We start from the raw sequence: 19,628 nt of genomic DNA, 5'->3' as shown, positions 1-19,628 counted from the left end.
AATTGCCTCATTTGTTTTTAACAAAATCAGGACTCCCCTTCACAACTGGCAGGAGAATCTGCAATTCTAATCAGTGTCAGAGAAAGCCCTAAATAATAAGGCTTTGTTTGTACAACACTCTGCAGCCTTTTCCCCGGGCCGGCCTGTGCTTTATAATACTAGAAAGACAAATGTGTCAGAACTCCTGTTCAACTCATTAGATCCCTTTGCTTAATTTTACAGTGGCTGATGCCTCTAATAGAAGTCAATCTAATTTCAAATGTCTCATTTTCTTTCATATCTTTCCACTTAAAAATCTTCTGTGCTGCATATTTATATTGTGCTAGGTATTTGGGAAACCATCTTGAAATTATAATCCATACTGACCCCTCTTAAAGGGATCCTACATTATCCACCCTGAGCGAATATGGCCAGATTGCACCATCTTCAAAACCATCTGCATCGTCTACAAAAGCCAGCACGACCCACACCCCTGCCTTCTTGTGTGATAAATTCACCATCTCCTGCAGCTTTCAGCACACCTGGAGCCAGCACTCCTTCAGAATGGAGAAGAAACAGTGCAAAAAGAAAAAACAATGCATCAGGCCATCTCCATCTATACACCTAAGTTTAGGAACGGTGCCAGGACTGACACCCCCTTGCTCCAATTTAGAAAAACTGAAGAAGACTCGCCTGTAAATAACACTAGAATGATCCAGCAATAGTCCACGAACCAGTTACTCTTCCTATCACATGTTTGCCTTAGACCCTGTAGAGAGCTCCTCTGCTTTTCAGCTAGGTTAGTGCTACATAAATACAGCATACATACCTGTAGAGTGCCACCAGGCCTCTTCTGTCATGATGTGATGCAGTTCGGAGATTAATGTCTCCAAGACCAAGTTTATGGTCTTGAATGGCCCGAACCCGTGTAGGTCGTACAAACCCTTTAGTGGCGTAATTGTAATGAACGGCTCCCCCCTGGAACAGGTGGACGCCTTTACCTATTTGGGAGTAACCTTACAGAAGAATATGTATTGGAAGAGCCAAATAGACTCCTCTATTCTGAAGTTCAAGCAGCAGACTGGTCTCCTCTTAAAAAGGTTTAAAACTTCGCAGACCCAACCGATAGCCCCACTCCTTGAGGTTTATAAGATGAAGGTACGCAGCTCATCCTTGTATGGTTCTGAGTTATGGGGTTATGGAAGTAACTCAAAGCGATTGATCGCCATGGAGAGCGAGTTCGTAAGGAAAGTTGTTGGCGTACCACAAAGCACTCCCTTGATACCCCTGTTCTGGGACTTAGGCTTGAAAACCATACAAGACACTGCCAATTTGCGACCATTGTTATATTGGCGCAGGATTTGGTCAACCGAGGAGTTAAAGCATTACGCGATGGGCCTAAAAGAAATAATGGAAAAAGATCAGTTCCATAGAATAGATTGGTTGAGGTCCATTAAGGTGTTACTATACAGGCTAGGTTGGAGCAACCTTTGGGACGATCCTCTAAATGCTGTTTTCCCTTCAAAGGAAATTGTCAAAACCAGATACTGGGAATTCATCGCCACCGAATCTGCTGCAAAAGGGTGCACCTCCCAGTTAACAGCTAGATATCTAGAGATTAAGGTTTATCCCAGCCAGGAATGCTATTGGGATTTGATAGAAGTACCAACTGATCGCAAACTTTATTTTCAGTTTAGGGTAGGCACCCTCCCTATTGCTGCATTTACATCAAAATGGACGAAAGGGTCCTTGGACAAATGTCCAAAATGTAGGGACAAGATAGAATCTATGAGCCACTTTGTTTTCTTTTGTCCCCTTTACGAGCTCCCACGGAAAAAATGGGTATTACCTGTCTGTCGCCTCCTAGGCACCCGAAGACATGTAGAGGCACTAAGAATTTTATGTTCTGACCCAAGCCCACTAAACGCAATTGCAATGGCAAAATACATAAAGTGGGCCTGGATAATACGCTCCAGACAGACAAATATTAAGAGTGCCAACTTGGCAGCGTTGACCTGAAGTTATGTTTAATGTATTTAATCTTTATTTTTTGGATTTATCTGCTTAATCTAAAGCAAACTAGGAAGTTTTTTTTTTATCAAACTGCCTACCAGACTTCACTGTTGACTACTTAAGTTGTTGTTTATTACAGATGCAAGTCCGGAAATTATGTGTTTATGGAAATACGTTATGTCTTAACTTATGTTTTAGCATGTGTATGAAGTTTGGCAAATGTACGTTACTTTCATGACTTAATTGTCGAATAAAGTTATTTTAAATCGAAATCGATGCAGTTCGCACTCCAAGGCCAGGCGCGGCCAAGGACGTAAATAAATGGGATTTGGATCGCTCGAGGACACTCCTGCAACAGACAACCTGTGTGTGGTGTCAGCAGTGCTTAATTTGAGCCGGTGGTTTGCTGGTGCTAGGCACCTGTACTTCATTGTTAGCACCAGCACTTATGACAGTTGACACGTGGTGGCTCTGTTTGTGTAATCTAGAGCGGAGCACAACAACAGTTGTTTATTAATCAAACAGACATTAAAACAACCAATACCTGCCTCCCAAGCCATTCTTATAGCTTTGAGGGGGCCTCGAACAGTCTGAATCGTCACACTTGTAGCAGTGCGGTGGCTAGTGGTTGTGTCTGTACTGTCATTGACAGCAGGCAGGCAACTAGAGCCAAATTTCGGGGGGGGGGGCTGAAAAATATTTCGGGGGGGGCTAAGTCTTCGAGCCATCGGCAGAGTGGCTATAAGCAGGGGTGAAACCACAACAAACGCCTCATTAACGAGTAAATGGTCTTTTAAAGACCTGTGAAGTACTCGGGTGCGGCTGCAATTAGATGGACGCCAGCCCGCGAGGCTGTCTCAGCCCGGCTGACACACACGACGGGGGGGGCTGAAGCCCGGTGAGCCCAATGGGTGTTGCGCGCCTGATTGACAGTGCTGGCAGGGGCAATGGGTTGTGCAAGCTGGGGTCATCTCCTGACGAGGGCCCTGCACTTATTGTTTTACAAATTAAGCACTGACTGTGTCAGTTATTGTAGCCCACTCATCCGAGTCGGGCCTGTACCCTGGGTGCAAGTTACCACATTTACAATACCTAACAGCGCTCTAATCTTGAAACAGTTAACATTAGAGAAAATATATCAGTTTTGGAACAACTTTTCTACTGAGTAATATTATTATGATGCGTTTCTATTTAATAGAGTTTTAAAATATAGTTACTTATTTTATTAGGGCAACGGCGTTTGCACAAGTGAAGATAACAATTTAAAATAATACGATTTTTCAAGTGAGGAGTGAACAAGTTATGGATTAACTCACTTGAAGAGGTGTGACAAGTAATTAACAGTCTCTTGAGATGCATCCATCTTCTAATTGCCCTAGCTAACAATTTGGGTTTTCATTGCTTTGTGTGTTTACAAACATTCACAGGTGCTACAAACGGTAGATGAAGGTCAATGCGTGCCGCTAGGTGGGCAGGAACAGTCCACGCTTCCACCTCGTTTGGTCACGCACAGCGCACGCGGAGCCCAATCTCGCTGGCCCTGCACCCTGCAGGTGTGCCAAGTCCCTGCTGGGACATACCACAGTGAATGCGGCTAAGGGGACGGCTCTCCGCTTGAGGTCCGGCAGAGGCGCTGCCAGGCGCCACAGACGGCATTTCCACATCACGCACGTCCACAGTCCATGCCAAGCTGAAGTAAACTGTGCCCTTCAGAGACTGTCTGTGAACCCAGGAAAGAGCTGGCAGAACACCGCTTCCCCTCCAACCAATGTACCCCGCCCGAGTTTGGTGCGCCCCTCCTCCACAGAGTTGATATAAAGGCAGACGCGTCGGCTGCTGGGCCAGGGAAAAAGCTGTGCCGGTGGCAACAGAGTACTACCCGCCTCCTTCGCATGAACATCCCTACATCGCAGCAGCCAGGGGCTCGCCATGAAGACCCTCATCGCGGCGTACTCGGGAGCCCTGCGAGGTACGCACTCTGCTCTGTTTGTTATATGTCGCCATTTCTTTCCACTGTATACAACCGCACTGTGTAATCCGATTGCAAATTAGCTGTGTCTTTTTTGGATGTAATCCCATTTTATAGGATTAGGTTACTTTTTCTTTTCCTCTTATTTCATTTATGTGATTCCACCTCCTTTGCTGTTTTTGGTCCGTTCCTGACTGGCAACCTTGCATCGCCCTGCTTGTTTATTTTCTGCAAGGCGCTCTTGTCAGTGAAGCAGTACGCTCACTTGCAAAGTTCACAAGCCTAAAGGGTGTTTTGAAAGATATTTTTTATAAGAGACTGTGGGTAGTTCAATACAACTAAATGAAGGGACCGTGGCCAAAGGATGCTCTTGGTGGCTGTCTGTGAATAAGTAACGGAGCTGTTGTTTTGCCATAGACTTGAGACGTGCGGTGGCGTGCACCTTGAGGCCGAGACCGCGGTGACCAGCTCTGTGTGCAGATAATAATTTACAAGGGTTAAAAGCTTTGATGGTGGTGGGGGGAGCCACCAATGTTCACAACAACTAAGAAAATAGAAGATCACATTGCATTTATATAGCGCTTATTACCCCCTGACGAGGCGTGTAAGTGCAAATATATTTGTTATAATGCAGAGTAGGTGTCATGGACTTAAACTGGGGTAGTTGCCCGGCCCAGCCCCGGTTTGCCCTTTGGAACTGCAATCTGCCCCTGCTACCCCTTTTTCAGGTGTTAGGGAACCAGCAGCAGGGACAGAACGGTCTTACAGTGGACGTGCTTAATTTGGACATGGTTTGCGAGTGAAGGGTACCAGCACTCTTTATTGGGACTCTCGCAGCTTTAAATGGGCCGGTACTGTCGGGCACTGAGTACCGGCACTTTATTTTGAGAAGGAGAGTATCTGCACTTCTCAAGGGAAACATAATACTTTTTATTGGAGAGTACCGTCACTTTTCAGAAGCAAGCAAGTACTCTGGTACAGAGTACCTGCACTTCTATTTTTCGATTTCAAGCACTGGTCACTCACCCTCGACTTATTTTTCATCCGACTTTGACCCATAGTTGGAGAGAAAGGAAAAAGGGGGAGGAATAGAAAGCAGGGGACCTGGAAACAAAGAGGAAAGAGCGGGAATGAGAAAGAACCTGTATAAATTGAGTGAGGAGTCGGTAAGTGTGGCTGGTGAAATAATGCAGCCTGCGGTGGGACCTAGACTGAAGAGCCTTGTCCTACATAGCGCCAGCAGGGGCGACTAAAAAACTTAGGGGCCATGGGCCTTTTTGGTGGTTTTCTGTTTTTTAAAGATTATTCACTAGCCGCGATGGCACTTTACTATTTTGTTGTTTATACATGTTCTTCGGTGGCTTCACAGCAGCAAACGGCGGGGGGGGGGGGGTACATGTGGCATAAGGGGTCAACATTACTGCGCCAGGAGGCCCAGAGGATGCTCGGTTCCACTCCCGCTACCCCAGGCATTTGTTGCTGCTGCGCCCATGGACCGTGCTGTACTGTGGTCTGGATGGTTAAGCGGATGAGGGCGTGGAGAAAGGCTCCCATTGATGGGGGTTCTAGGGATGTGCAGGGGGGTCTTCCAGCACTGCCAGGCCTAGAGAAGGGAATCGAAGGTCGGAGGCAGCATCGACGCGCATCTATTAAATGAGTTTCTCTTGTCTTTACTCTTGCCACGGCTTGAGCGGACATGCTACTGTGCCAACTTTGCATTTTTTCCAGCAGGTGCTACCTTTTTAGGTCTCGGCTAGCGATGGCTGCGCTTGCGCAGTCTCGCTCGCGAGATTTAATGACTTTAAGAAGAGGGGCTTGCACCCGCCCCTCTTCTCTCCTGTTCTCCATTGGCTGGCCTCTTAAATGCTGGCCAGCCACTGGAGAAGAGGTCCAGTCACTCCGATTATGCCCCGTCCTTTTCGGATCGGGGGGCGTGGTTTTTGCGAAAATTCTTAATCATGCTGGCCGTCCCCTTTTTCCGACGATGGACGTGTTTTTTTTTTTTTTTTTTGTTTTCCCTGTTTTCAAGCTCATTTTGTGTTGGTTGCTGTGAGGCGAAGGCTTCCCGGAGCTGTCTGGTAAGTGAGGTTTTTTTTAATTTATGTTTGTTATTGTTTTGTTGCTTTTTATCCTACTTTGTCTTTGTTTGTTTGTTACAGGGCTTCCCCGTTGCTTCCCTGGTTCCAACTTATTCGTCTTCTAAACTTTTTCCAAATGCGGGAATGTATGATCAGTGCAGACTTCCCCATCATCCCTGTTAGCTCCTCTTACTTTCAATGGTCCCTGTCCTCCCCTATTACCAATAGCATTTCAGTTTGTTAGACTCGCCGCCCGCTTTGGCCCGATTATTTGGCTTCATTCTGTGCTCCGTTCTCCCCGCCTTCCTTTTAGTATTGCTCCCAAAGACTCCTTCCTTACGTACTTGCTCCTCCCTTCCACTATTGTGCTTGGATGCACTCTATAGTCAACATTTCCTCCCATACCCGCCGACTCCTCCCCCTTGCTGCCTCCCTTGGGACCACCATCCAGTTAATATCCCTAAGTTGTTTATCCCTCCCCCTTCGTTTTGTGTGTCTAACCGTCGCCCCGGTTATTTTTCGTATGATTTATCTCACCCCCCCCCCCGCCTCCTTCCGTGACCCCTCCTTTGTGCTTCTTCGAATCAGGCGCCGCTGCGGGCAGCCCTATCTCTGCCGCTGGTGTCCTGGCAGCCCGTGCAGAGAGGCCCGGGAGAGCCCGTGCTACCGCCGCCGCTCAGACTCACCACGGTGAGTGCGAAAGAGCGCGGGACGCTAAGGGGGAGCCCGTTGCTGGGAGGGAGAGTTACTAGTTCCCACTCCCTGTGGGCGAGAAGGCCCCGCCTTCCTTGAGGGAAGAGGGTATCAGGCATACCGGGACAGAGGCCCCAATGTACATATCGACACCACAAGGGGGGAGGGGGAGGTGGCGAGCAGTACTACCCTGCCATCATAGACAGAGGGGTGGACTGCAACACAGGACCGTAGGCCTGGGGCGGTGCACAATGAGGAGAAGGCGGCCGGATTATACGGCACGTCATCGTGGGAGCCCGGATTGGAGGAGGATTTTTTAATGTAGAAATATGCGTGTGTGGTTATGTGGATATTAGTTACATCACTGTCAGTGGCACAAGGGAAGGAAGGGAAAATCTGAAGTGTCATTCACTTCAATGCAGGACCCGCAATACCTGATCCTTCAAAGTTACACAAGTGCCTAGGATCCGGCGTGCTTCCGATATACTGTATAAATCACATGTTGCATACCTCTCTGCCTGGTCTGCTTACTTGATGGGAGATGTAGACTGAAGTCCAACTTTTGAAAGGCAGTGCAGATGTAGACTGAAATCCGACTTTTGAAAGGCAGTGGCTTTGTTGCTGCTCACAACCCACTGCAGTGATTTAAAATGTGTTTGTGCTTTGCGTGAAGTTGAGTATTTGTTTTGGGAATTCTTGTGATCCCGATTTATTTGTTGATCTGACTCGTCGAGTTCAGCAGTGTCCTCCTTCCTATTCCGACACGTCTATCGTCTTCACCTATTCAGGTCCGGTCAACATTCCCGATTTTCCCATGAGCAGAGATGCTTGTGTGACCAATTCAACAATTGCAAGTGCCTGGAACGTTAGTCCTACCACAGTTAGTTACTGTAGCTTAGTTAAGCACTCATATGGTTAGTATGGCTTACGATGTAAGCTTTTTTAGCCTGCAATTAGCCAGGACCTTTTAATTCTACAAATATGAAATATATTATATGCTTATTTTCTTTCGTTCTGCCCCATTGGTCTGTTATTGTCATTCACATTTCTTCTGCCCACTACAGCATACAGCACGGCGCAATGCGCCAGCCCACTAAAGCCATTGGATAACTTCAGTGTAAGGGACCGCACTCCTCCCTTTTGCAAGGAGCAAATCGGACACAAAGTACTGGCGACTACCATGACAATGTGTGCTTTTTGAGACCAACAAAATATTTTTACAGTTAGCCAATATTTTTTTTCATTGATGAGGGCACTGCAGCTTTAACAATGCCTTTTTATTTTATTAAGTGTGTTCAGCCCGTTGGAATAAGTCACTTTTGTCTATTTATTTTTGTAAATCATCAAGGATTGGAACATGCTTTAGTTTGCTTTCATCCTTGGTGTAGTGTGACTCGCCTGCAAAAGATCATCATTTAAAGTAACCACGTTTTTGTTACTGAGATAGAACAGTATTTGGATCATTAAAACAGATTTTTCTTTTGTAATTCTTTATACTCATGGTACTGCCACTAGCCCCTGCCTTTATTCCTCAAGTCCTTTAAAGTAAAGCAACCTATTATTGGCCACTTTGTTGTTCCTTTTTTTGCATTTTGATTTGAATAAAACATGTTATCATACATAATAGTTATGGCATGTACAGTGGGCGATCGATGTGTGCCCACACACATATATTAACTGATGGGCATTGAGCTATCAACGGTGCTTCATTAGTAAAACAAGAAGTGCCAGGGCTCTCGCCAGGAGGCCACTGCAGCTGGCACCACACACTGCCCCTCCCATCGCTGCCAATGACGATACTAACACAACTCCTAATTGTCTCACTCCTACATATGTGACAATTCCAGGACCCCTAACCTAAAAACATGACCTGGGAGGCAGGTATTAACATTTTAATGTATATTGAATCAACAAATACCTGCTGTGCTCATCTTTAAATTAGACAGATACCGGCACCAGGTGGCAGACTGCCACAAGTGCGTACAATTAAGTGACGGTGCCGAGCACTGGGAACCACAGGTTTAATGTAGGCACTGTCTGCGAGTTCGCTCTCATCACCTCAAGTTTGCATGTGGGCCTAAGTGTAAAGAGCTGATTGGTATAATTTATTGTGTTGATAAAACAAACTCCCGAAGTAGGAGCACTTTTTGTTATTGAAACAAACAAGTGACCCCTGATATGCAGGGTATCCGCTCCCTATCCTGTGCACGTGGGCTTTGTATATTTTCCTAGTCCATGTCCTCCATGCATGACATATTGGACATGAGCATGAAAAGTCAGTGAGGTTCGCCTGCCCTCAAAAGTGCAGGGAAACCATTGCTTTGGCGTATGACCCACAAGGTCAGAGGTTTACACTGGTAGATCCAGTGGAGGTACGACTTGTGCAAAAATGCCACCCACAACTCTTGGAGCCTTTCCCTTTCCGATGCATAATACAGTTTTTTAGAAATGCTCGCTGCCCTAATTTCTGACTCAAATGACATTTCTTTTTTTGCTTAATATTATGCCAAATAGGTTGCCCATTGTGGTATTGAAGAAACACATTGTCTTTAAACATGGTGGTATATTTGTCTTTGCATAACAATTAATTTGCACTCTTTTTACGGGAGACTTTTACTTATAAAGTACATTTTTTGCGATTGATAAATGTAACCCCTTTTGTGGTGGTTGTTTTGGTTCTGCTTGCCACAGAGGACGCAGTGCTTTCGTGCACTCTAAATATTTGCGCGTTTCCGCCTTTATCGCGTTGTCTGCGAGTGCCCAAGGCAAACTTGAAATTGTTTAGCTACAAGCTTCCCCATTTAGTAACGCGTTTCTAAGGTCTTGGTTTCTGCCGTTCTGTATTACAGATTTGCGGTATACACTACTTAAAAAGTAGGAAAATTGTACACCCTTCTCCACTAGTCAATAACAATAAACAAAATGGAGCAAAAAAATATTCGTATTTTGGGAGTGAAAAACATTAAATATGTTTGTGCATCTAAATGGGATATAAACAGTAAGTCTCTCCATGGTAGGGCCTAATAAGACAATTAAGAAGATGACATTTGTTTATTACTTTTTGTTGCTTAATTCTACCTTTTGGTACTTTCTAAAAACTGTATTTAGAATTTATGAGCCTACAACGGCAAATCCAGATTGCTACTTCGATTGAGAAAGAATGAAAGACTCCAGCGAGTAAAGAGCGAGATAGTTAATCCTTTCTTGTAACGCATGCACACGAAATGGGTGAACTGCACAGATGTAGCCAGCAACCAAAATGGGCCTGCAATGTATGAGAATACAAAGGCATGTTGGCAACATACGTTAATAAAATAATTTTATATATATTTAGGGCTTAATGGATGCACTATGCTAGTTTGAAAAAACAATCCTCCATTTAAGTAGTTAACCTTTACTTCAGTGGTACAGTCCTCTATTTGTGAAATTAGGTGGCTGCAGATGTTGGAAGGAGCGCCAACAGAGTGGACAGGCCAGGATGCAAAAGCAGAAAACTCATAAAGAGACACGTCATTGGTCAGGTAACATGCTGAGTGAAGCATAGCATTGTAGTTCACATGTTTTAAACTACCCTTAATTGCTTAAGCCATGAAAAGCACACTCTTGAGAGAGATTAAGCTATTGACATTGTAAATAACAATGCCGTTTCTTTAAATGTTTTAGAAACAAAAACATAAACAAAAATAATGTCATGAGCAATGCCAATAGCTCTAACTTTAACAATGCCGAGACCATTGCATTGTAAATGCTTGTTAAAGATGGGACTCAAGCCCACAGGGATTATATTTTTGTGCGGAATAATTTTTTTATTCATTTCATTCACCCATATATTTTTTGGAGCCTTATGTCCAGTTTTGGGTTCTTTAGTTACGCCTGTAACAGGGCACAAGTCGGGGTGGGGTGGAATACCCCCCACCCCCACGCCATCTTAAAAAGTTGTTGCCTTTTGCCCAAGGCTTAACGAGGCTCGTGGGGGAAGGGAGGTGTCCTTTTACTATCAACTAAAGTCTGATTTTGCCGTCACTTCCGCCCACCCACCAGAGCTCTCTTGTTGTTTGCTGTTGTACACACACAATGTGGCCTGAGGAGCAGGGGCGGGGGGGAGGGCTCGGACAGCACCCTCCTTATACTTGAGAATGACCCAGCAGGAGGTTATCAGGACGGGGCTGCGACCTTTGACCCTCTCATTCTTTAGGAATGTGTTTATCTGACCCTTTTGAGCTTTTGAAATCACAATCTGGGAACAAATGCACGAGCCCAAGTAATTAACTCTTAACCCAAGCGCTTTTATTTACTTGGTGAAAACTGCACTTTTTCACTCTAATTTCAAAGTACCCTGTGTGAGTATATGTTTGTGTGTGACTATGTGTGCGAGTATAATATATGCATGTGTATATGTCACTCTCAGTTAGTTCTAAACTCGATTATCCCAAAGGGTGGAACATGTGCAAGCAGTTTACAAAAGTGAAGCTGAAATGCAGCATGTTCTTGTCACGTGTTTGTGTATGTGAGTATATTTCTTTTTGTAAAGTTCTCCTGCACTCAAAAGGCAATTTTAGAGCCCAGATAAAACAGAACAAATCTTTCATGTGTCATTGGTAAACGCCCTTGACTTCACATGTCATCAGCTTGAGATAAATCTGTACATTTCACGAAACGCAGAGCTCCGGAAGTAACCTGTGCATTTCCCGACTAACGTATCTTGAATTCTATGGCGGTATGCACGATTCTTGGCTGTGTGGTAAAGTGCAAAATGCTGTTTGCATATATTTAAATGTTTGTTTTTTGTTTCCAAAACAACCTCTCCTTGGAATTAAGACCAAGCGTATCTGATCTAGATAAAGAGTGCATTCATTGTATACGTGCATTCTACACGTACTTAATTAATATATCCATACATCACCTATTGTACCTATTCTCGGACCGTGAAATGACCATTCCTTTTAATGAGCGACTAAATGGAGTGTGAAATCACTTCATGTGATGTTACTCTGTGCAGTTATATTATGCATTGCTTATTCTTTTAACCCCGGCACTGTTTACTTGGCCCTGGCCTTTTGGGGGTGCTTTTGGTGTTGGTGACCATTGCTGTCCAGACACGGTAATTTGCATGCCTTGCCCGTGCGTGCCAGCTCTCACTAGAACAGATCTTTGTTGTCCCGTGCCAGTTAATTCAACATCTATCTTTATTCATCATGGAGTCCTTTTTTTATTTCTGTGCTTGCAGTTTTGCTTTTCCACTTGTAGATGACTGCACAAGTATCAGAGTGCAATAACAGATGGCCTGCAGGCGATCTAGTGCCATCGGGCAGAGTGCACAGAGGTCCTGATGCATGCCAAGGTGGCCCACATGTCCTTGTGGCTGCTTCTGGCCTGTCCAGTGGGTCTGGCTTCTAGGGATGGAGCGGAGAGACGCTATCATGTCTCCCACGTCAGGCATGATGAACTCACCAGGTCCCTTGCATACTTTTAGCGTTTGGTTTTAAAATTGGGGTCAGGGGAGAACAGCATATGAACCAGGACTGGGGTTGGTAATCTCACCTGACATGAAAGCGATGTTTGTAATTGGCATGTGATCCATTTACTTAGCCTGTGGTTACTGGTCTGAGGCAGATCATATTACTTTTTGGGATTTATTTACAGGCCATGCTTTATTTAGTCACTTGTATGCTCCAGAGGAGTTTGGTAGGAAGACTGTAAATTTAGGGTTGGATTTGACCCATCAAGCTTTCTTTGCTGTGGACACAGATGAGCATGTATTCAATCACTAGTTCTTTGGGAGAGCTTAAATCCAGGGGTTCCTCTCCGCTGTCGGCTTCAGAGCATGCAAGTCTGGAGTCTGCCCTTCTCGTCTCCTCCACAATTCTGTGCGAGGAGAATGATCTGATCTTAGGGGATGGGGGCTGTTCTCTGGAAGCTCGTCCAGCCTGTTGTCATGGAAACGCCGATTTTTAGCTTCTGTTCAAAAATACTTTTAAAGTTAAAGTCCTGATAAGTCTTGATCTCCACTATTTTTGGTGGATGTGTTGACCCATGTGCACCGACTTGCGCGGGTGCTAGATACAATACAAAACGTTTTGTTTCACACAAATTACCTCAGATCCAGGTGAATTCTGCACTGTGGCCTCCTGCTTGGATATGGTTCAGAGCTATCTCTAACCTACAGATTACTTGGTTATTCCTAGGACCCAGACGGTCTGTCGAGACCCTTGCTCCATTGTCTCTGTATTCATCCTTTCAGGGTATGTCTTAGCTTCATCCTGTCTACCCACCGTTCCCTCCACCCTATATCCAAGGAGTCTTTGCATCCCTTCTCATGAGAACTGGACCACAGACCATATGCTAAAACAGTGGTGTAAAACAAAATGATGCCCCCCCCCCCTGCCGAGTCTCCAACATTCATTGACCTTGAGCAGAATAGGGCTCCCTCCAGGGTTTGCATTATGCCCCTGCTCTAAAAGTATCCCGCTGTTTAGTGTCCTATCTCCAAGCTTGGTTTATAGCAGTGACTCTTCTGTTTTGCCTCTTTCCTGTATATTTCATAGTTACTTTTGTTGCATAGTTTTTTTTGCAGCTGCGCTGATGCATTCTTGATGTGGTTGCTGTCATGGTCTTTTAGAGACTTGCAGGTTTTCATTGACCACCTTGTGACGGTGCAATTTAGTTCAGTCTTGGTTCATCCGTGACGGTGCTTTGCTTTTGTTGCTATTGCGCCTAACATGTGGACCGGCTGGCTAAAATCGGTCACTTGTTTTGCATTATAAAGTGCAGGCAGTAATTGTACTCTGATATTAAAAGTAAAATGTATGACTGGTCCTGGGATGCCCCTGTGCATGCTCACTTAAACACCTTTATGTCACGATCTGCTTCCTTCCACCCTCACCCTCTTAAATGTGCTCTATGGATTGGGAACATTTTACATTCTCCACCACAAGGTGACCTCTGCACTATGCTGCAGGGTGAGGCTGGATTACAGCATCGAATGTGTGAAAGGAGCTTGGTAATGCCCTTCAGTGCAATCCACTTGATCCACAGTGCCACTGGCTGTTTATGGTGGAGTTCCAGAACTGAGGTAAGGTCAGAAGCTGCACAGCTTCACCAAGATGGGGGGGGGGGGGGCAGAAGCTGCACAGCTTCACCAAGATGGGGTGGGGGGAAGGCAGAAGCTGCACAGCTTCACCAAGATGGGGTGGGGGGGGGAGGCAGAAGCTGCACAGCTTCACCAAGATGGAGAAATTGGAGTCCTGTGATAGAGTAGTGTAATCCTCTGGGCATCTGACGGTGCCCTATGGCACAATCATGTGTAATGTATCCAGAATACTGAGGACAGGGGAGGCAGTGATGCTGTTCCCCGTAGACTAGTGAGTATATTAGATTGCTTAAGTAGACTTATTGTAGTCCTCGTCGAAGACTGTCGGACAGGACAATGTCTTTTACATATTGCAGAGATTAAAAAAACTGACTACTTGTGAGGGCTGGCTATAGGTCAATTCATGGCTTAGTAGCAGCTCGGTATACTAAATTTGGTCGCCCTTTTCACCATTAACTATTGATGTGCAATGTGAGGTGGCATCCCTCAGTTTTCTTAGGGAGACTAACACCCGTGCCAACTTAACTTGTGACCAAAGGGTTTGGCACGAAGAAGTACTTGCCTAAGAAGTTGAGTTAATTTTTTTTTTTTTTTTTTTTTTGATGGCTTGGCCAAGAGATAGAGGATTTCGGATTTATTAGGCTAATCGGTGGCTGAGCATCTGTACTTATTGTCTTTTTTCAGCTGTGGTTTTTCTTCTCGCAAACAGCAGAGTGTTTGAGCCTATAGTCCAAAATCAGACCTAGAGTCCATACTGGCTAAAGGTCACACATCATATGGGGTCCACTTAACTGCTTATCCATGTGGAATGCCATGGAGATCAGGCGGGATGGAGGTGCCAATGCTTTCACTGGGCATTAAAAGACCATCCACCACAGAAGTGGACCAATTGGATCATACACCTTGAATGCATGTTTTCTTTATATAACTGAAGAGAATACATTCTACTTTACTCAGCGTAGGTATGCAGTTAATTGGCTGTTGACTCTCGGTACCAACTATACGTTGTCACATGACCTCGGCACTGTGGAATTGCCCACTGGAGCTGGTGTACTCACATGGTACTGAGTTAAGGTCTGCTAATGTCCTGGTGCCCCCAGTTACCAGTGATTGGTGATGGCATCAGTTTTCCTTTGCCAATGTAGCATTTGAGATTGGGAATGTAAAAGGGGAAGCAGAGACAGGAACAGGTAGTAGTTTGTGTGCTAAGAGCTCTGTTTATTTTCTGCCATGTCTATTCTCTACCTGTCCCCTACCCTCAAATGCAATTAAGAACCTGAAGGGCTAAAAAAGGGGAGATAGGGGGGGGCGCATTAAGGGAATTTAAAATGCATGATTTTTAATATACTCCTGGCATTTTGTGAATTGAGGTCACTTTGGATTGAGGCAGAAGTCTTGCAGCAAACTGTAGTTTTTAGGTCGAGCCTACGCAGCGGGCATGTGCTATCTGCAAGACTGGTTATCAGCTCGATTGGCTTTTGGCATGCCCATGAATTGACACTTGTTCGTAGTTGTGCCATTTAGAAATAAGGGATGTTTATTGGTGCATTGGATCAACATCGTTTGAGGCTGACAGGCCGTTTAACGGAGCAATGCTCTGTTCGGACCTGCAAAGTGGAAATTTCGCTCCAGTAGCTGTTGAGCTATGCCAATAGCTCTAACTCAAAAAAATGCAAGGCCTATTGCATTTCTAATGCTTGTTTAATGCTTGTTTTTGAAACTGTTGATGATGGATGTGCCAGAAAAAGGTATTTCACACACATTCTTACACAGCAGGCAGGATCCCTCGGAGCGAGGTGCGCATCCCTCGGAGCGAGGTGCGCATCCCTCGGAGCGAGGTGCGCATCCCTCGGAGCGAGGTGCGCATCTCTCGGAGCGAGGTGCGCATCTCTCGGAGCGAGGTGCGCATCTCTCGGAGCGAGGTGCGCATCCCTCGGAGCGAGGTGCGCATCCTGTTGAGATGCAGGTTTGAATCCCAGCTATGGCGCCTGCCCTTAACCTTCTGAGATTGATGCACGTACTCCGTTTGTGTACCGGCCTCTTAGTTAACTCAGAAAGACCTGGCGCAAGAGTTATCTGCTTTTTGTCCAGCTCTGGGCTCCCTGAATCCTTCTGACCTTGGACAGCCTGCCTGTTTTCAGTGCTCTTGGCATTAGCTCCGTGGCTATAGTTCGCACAGTTGCTAAGCTTGTTTCCCACCCAGCGAGCAGGGTCAAAGGGCACCATAGCTTCGAGGGGGTTCAAGATCTGGTCTGAATGCAAGGTACAGAGAAACCGAGGCGGGGGGGTGTTTGAGACGATGTCTGGCGTGCAGTATTTGAGAATTTTTTGTAGTGCTAAAATTGTGGATTTTCGTTGCCAGAGCTATATTTTGTTTTCAGAAACAGTGACTGTTTCGTTAGGGTACAAACACCGCAGGATTCCTCAGTAATGCACTGCTAGCATTACTGATGAGGGCGGGGCTCCCCATTTAGAAAATAAATAATTTAATTTTACGTTTATTCAAAAATCAATGACAAAAACAAGGGGCTATATTGTAATTAACTTGATTTCAATGCCCACGTGTTTATTCCTAAATGTCAGCATTTGGGAACTCACTTTTGTGAGTAAACTTGGCAAGTAAACCGCACTGAAAAAACAAGAGCAGGAAACTGTTTACGAATAACAAGGCTAACATTTCTGAAAAGCCTCCACTCTGGTCACACAGTGCAAGTCCAGTCTCGTGTTACTGTGTAGCACAATATGAATAGTCCAGGAAGGAGCAGGCTCCCAGGGTCAGCCGTGGATACTTCGCTGTCCGAGACTGGCCAACCTAGCTGTATGGGCCCCACGTCATTACCCTGGGGCAGGGAGGGTTGCAGCTCAGGCAAAGAAGTACTGCAGTGCAAGCACTCTACTGGTTAGTGATTTTTTGGCAGACATCTGCAGGGCCCTTTGTCCATGCTGCATGCACACCTTCGCATACATCCGCGAGCACTTATAATTTTTAACAGAAAGAGCAATTATTTTATTAGCAGTTGACTTCTTCTGAAATTATAGTTTTTTTTTTTTTTGCATTTCGGCTCAAAAATAGTAGATGTATTCGAGCACTTTTTCTTGAGCATTAAGGCAAAAGGAGATAAAGCAATTTTCTCAGAATCGTAGGATGTCGAGTTGAGGCCAGGAATCCAACCTGGTTCCTTACGCTCGGTCAGCAGCTCTTGCCATTGGGCAAACAAAAATAAGCATTGGAAATGCAATATGTCTCATTTGTTGGATTTGGAGCATTTGGCATTATAAATGCCAATGTTTTTTACCCATGTGATATGCCCTCCCCACCATAATAAAATAAAGAACTGTATTTTTAATGTAGTAAACCTGCAATGGTGCCATCGCACTAGGAGTGAAAATGGCAGTTCTGACTACAGGTAAAAACAAGCATTGGCATAGCCAATAGGTCTCACCTTTGGGACCTTATAAGTGTTTAGCCAACTAAATACTTATAAGGTCCCAAAAGTGAGACCTATTGGCTATGCAAAGCGGCCGCGAAAGTGAAAGTGATCACGATCACACATCAAAGCGGCCGCAAAAGTAATCGCGGTAAAGCGCGGCGCGCGCGCCCACATGCACTGTAGCTCTAGGCTGGCCTGGTAGCACTTTTTGGAGCCCTCTCAATAAGTCTCGCCAGACCAGCGCATGCGCTGGGTCAGGCGAGACCTAACAAGCAGTGTTGTGAGGGCGCAGTACCACAGGCTGCCACTGGGTGTCCTCTGGAGCCTTTTTTGGCCACCTATGGTACTGCACCCTGTAACATGACTAGGCAAAGGATATGTCAGTGGCGAGAGCTGCTGACTGGTGAGCTGGGTATCCCAGTTCGAGTCTATCAGGCTCCACAACCTCTGTATATGGTATTGCCGCTAGGTGGTTATACTGTCCAGAGTCCAGGACTTTCCCAAGTGTATCGGGCTCAATGTAAAACCCAAAGTTCTCTGTTAGTGGTAGTGCGGGCGAGCAGCCTTAGGCCTCACACAGAGCAGTGTAAGACCTGTATTGTACAACATTTACCAGTAATGGACACGACTCGAAGAAAACCCATACCAATTTTATAAAAAGCTTTGTTTGTATTTTACTTTAAAACCAAGATCTTCACAATAAGGTATGTACATTTTTAAATAAAAATACTTTTCACTTAGGAAAATCGACAATTCAAAAGTTTTCAGATATGTTCAATGTTTTCCAATATTGCGGTTTAATAGGTAAGTATCAAACTAACAAATCTAGTTTTCGGGCCCAAAGGTCAGCAAGGGTCAGGTGAGTTCCAAAACTTCACCACTAGCGGCGCAGGGGCAGCTGGGTGCAGAGGTCCAAATCGGATTCGGCACAATGCTTTTCCATGGAGACGGAGTGCCTGGGGCCACACTGCGTGCAGGTAGGTAAATCTGTTGCAGGGGCCAAGCTTTGGGGGTTGGGACCAGCACGAGGGCGCCACAGCGCAGCACTCAACATACAGGGGCAATTGGGTGTAGTGGAGATTCTTCTTTTGGTAAACAGGGTGCAGGTGTTGCACCGGACGTTGCAGGAGGGAGACCAACAACCGTAGAGGTAAGTAGAGATGTGGGGGTGGGTCATAAGGGCACTGTTGGTTCAGCTCACCAAGGCCCAGGGGCTTCGGGTGCAGGGGTGCCTTTAGATGTCGAAGTCTTCTTACCTGAGCCGGTGTGGGGGGTGGAGCCTCTGGAATCACACTGCAGGCACCGCCGAGGAGATCAGGAGAGGTCAGCCAACTCCTGACTTGAGGTCCGGATTGATGGGGAGAGTTCCCTGCACAGGTGAGTTACTCAGATTCTGGCCGTGTTTCTTCTTGGACAGGTCCGCTGTCCATGGGAGACTGGAGTCTTTTTTGAAGGCAGCAGTCCTCCCAGGGTTTTCAGAGGCCTCTGGCTGCAAGACCGGTCCTAGGTTTGCAGAAGATGGAGGCAAGCCGGTAGGGCTGGGGAAAAGACAGTCTTCAGGCTTCTCTGCGGGGACGTTTTCTTGCTTCTTTGGTCATAGCAGATAGTTTCCAGATGGGGGGGGTCCACCTAAATACTAAATGAAGGTACATAAGAGGGGAGGAGCAGGTGGGGCTGATGGGCACCTTACCTGACCACTCCCTCAATTGTGCCACCCTCCTGTGGGAGAGGGGCAATGACCTAGCCCTGATTGGAAGGGTCCACTCATCTTGAAGATGGAAGGGACTGAAAAGTATGCTTAACTTTGCCTCCTCCACCAGAGGGGTGGAGTTGGCAAAGGTGGGCACACCCTAGCCTTTCTAAGTTTTCCTGCCAGTTTTCCCACCCAAAGTGGGGGTGTAAACCAGGGGCAGCCATCTGCTGCTAGCAGCAGAGGCTGGTGGTTGCATTACAAAGGCGGCAGGCATTTGAAGTTTACCCTTCGAGTACAGGCCCATCCTGAGGAGGAGGTAAGACCGCTCTGTCCAGGATGTGCGTTGTTTTTGGTCCCATTGGAAACATGCCTGTGTGTAGCAGGCTGCCTAAAACCAGTCCATGCCCACACCAGGGTCAGCAGGATTTCATGGGGCACCTGTGAGGTGCCTTCTGAATACGTTTTAATAAATCCCACACTGGCATCAGTGTGGATTTATTACAAGGAGCTGTTTGGTCCCAAACGCTCCTGGGTTCAGTGAAGCCATTATGGTGCTGTGGAACTAGAATTTTCAAGTTCCTAGTTGTTCTACTCTCTATGGCTTCCCTGGCACATACATTACTAAGGAGTAGACGCTAATACTGATGAGGCTTTTCTGCTCATGCAGATATACCCACACCTG

At 45.9% G+C, this 19,628-nt stretch overlaps 1 protein-coding gene across 1 annotated transcript in view; it reads left to right on the top strand.

Annotated features, from left to right (window-relative positions):
- The first annotated feature begins 3,835 nt into the window (after positions 1 to 3,835).
- DGAT2 (diacylglycerol O-acyltransferase 2) overlaps positions 3,836 to 19,628 on the top strand; it is a 67,410-nt gene continuing 51,617 nt past the window's right edge. The window contains exon 1 of the mRNA XM_085623283.1: positions 3,836 to 3,961. Coding sequence (XP_085479409.1) covers positions 3,922 to 3,961 — 40 coding nt within the window. The 5' untranslated portion in view covers positions 3,836 to 3,921. The remainder of the gene's footprint in view (positions 3,962 to 19,628) is intronic.

This window comes from Triturus cristatus, chromosome 8, assembly GCF_964204655.1.
Source record: "Triturus cristatus chromosome 8, aTriCri1.1, whole genome shotgun sequence".
Lineage (NCBI taxonomy): Eukaryota > Metazoa > Chordata > Amphibia > Caudata > Salamandridae > Triturus > Triturus cristatus.
Note: the sequence above shows the minus strand (reverse complement) of the source record. Positions and strands in the feature narration are given on the sequence as shown.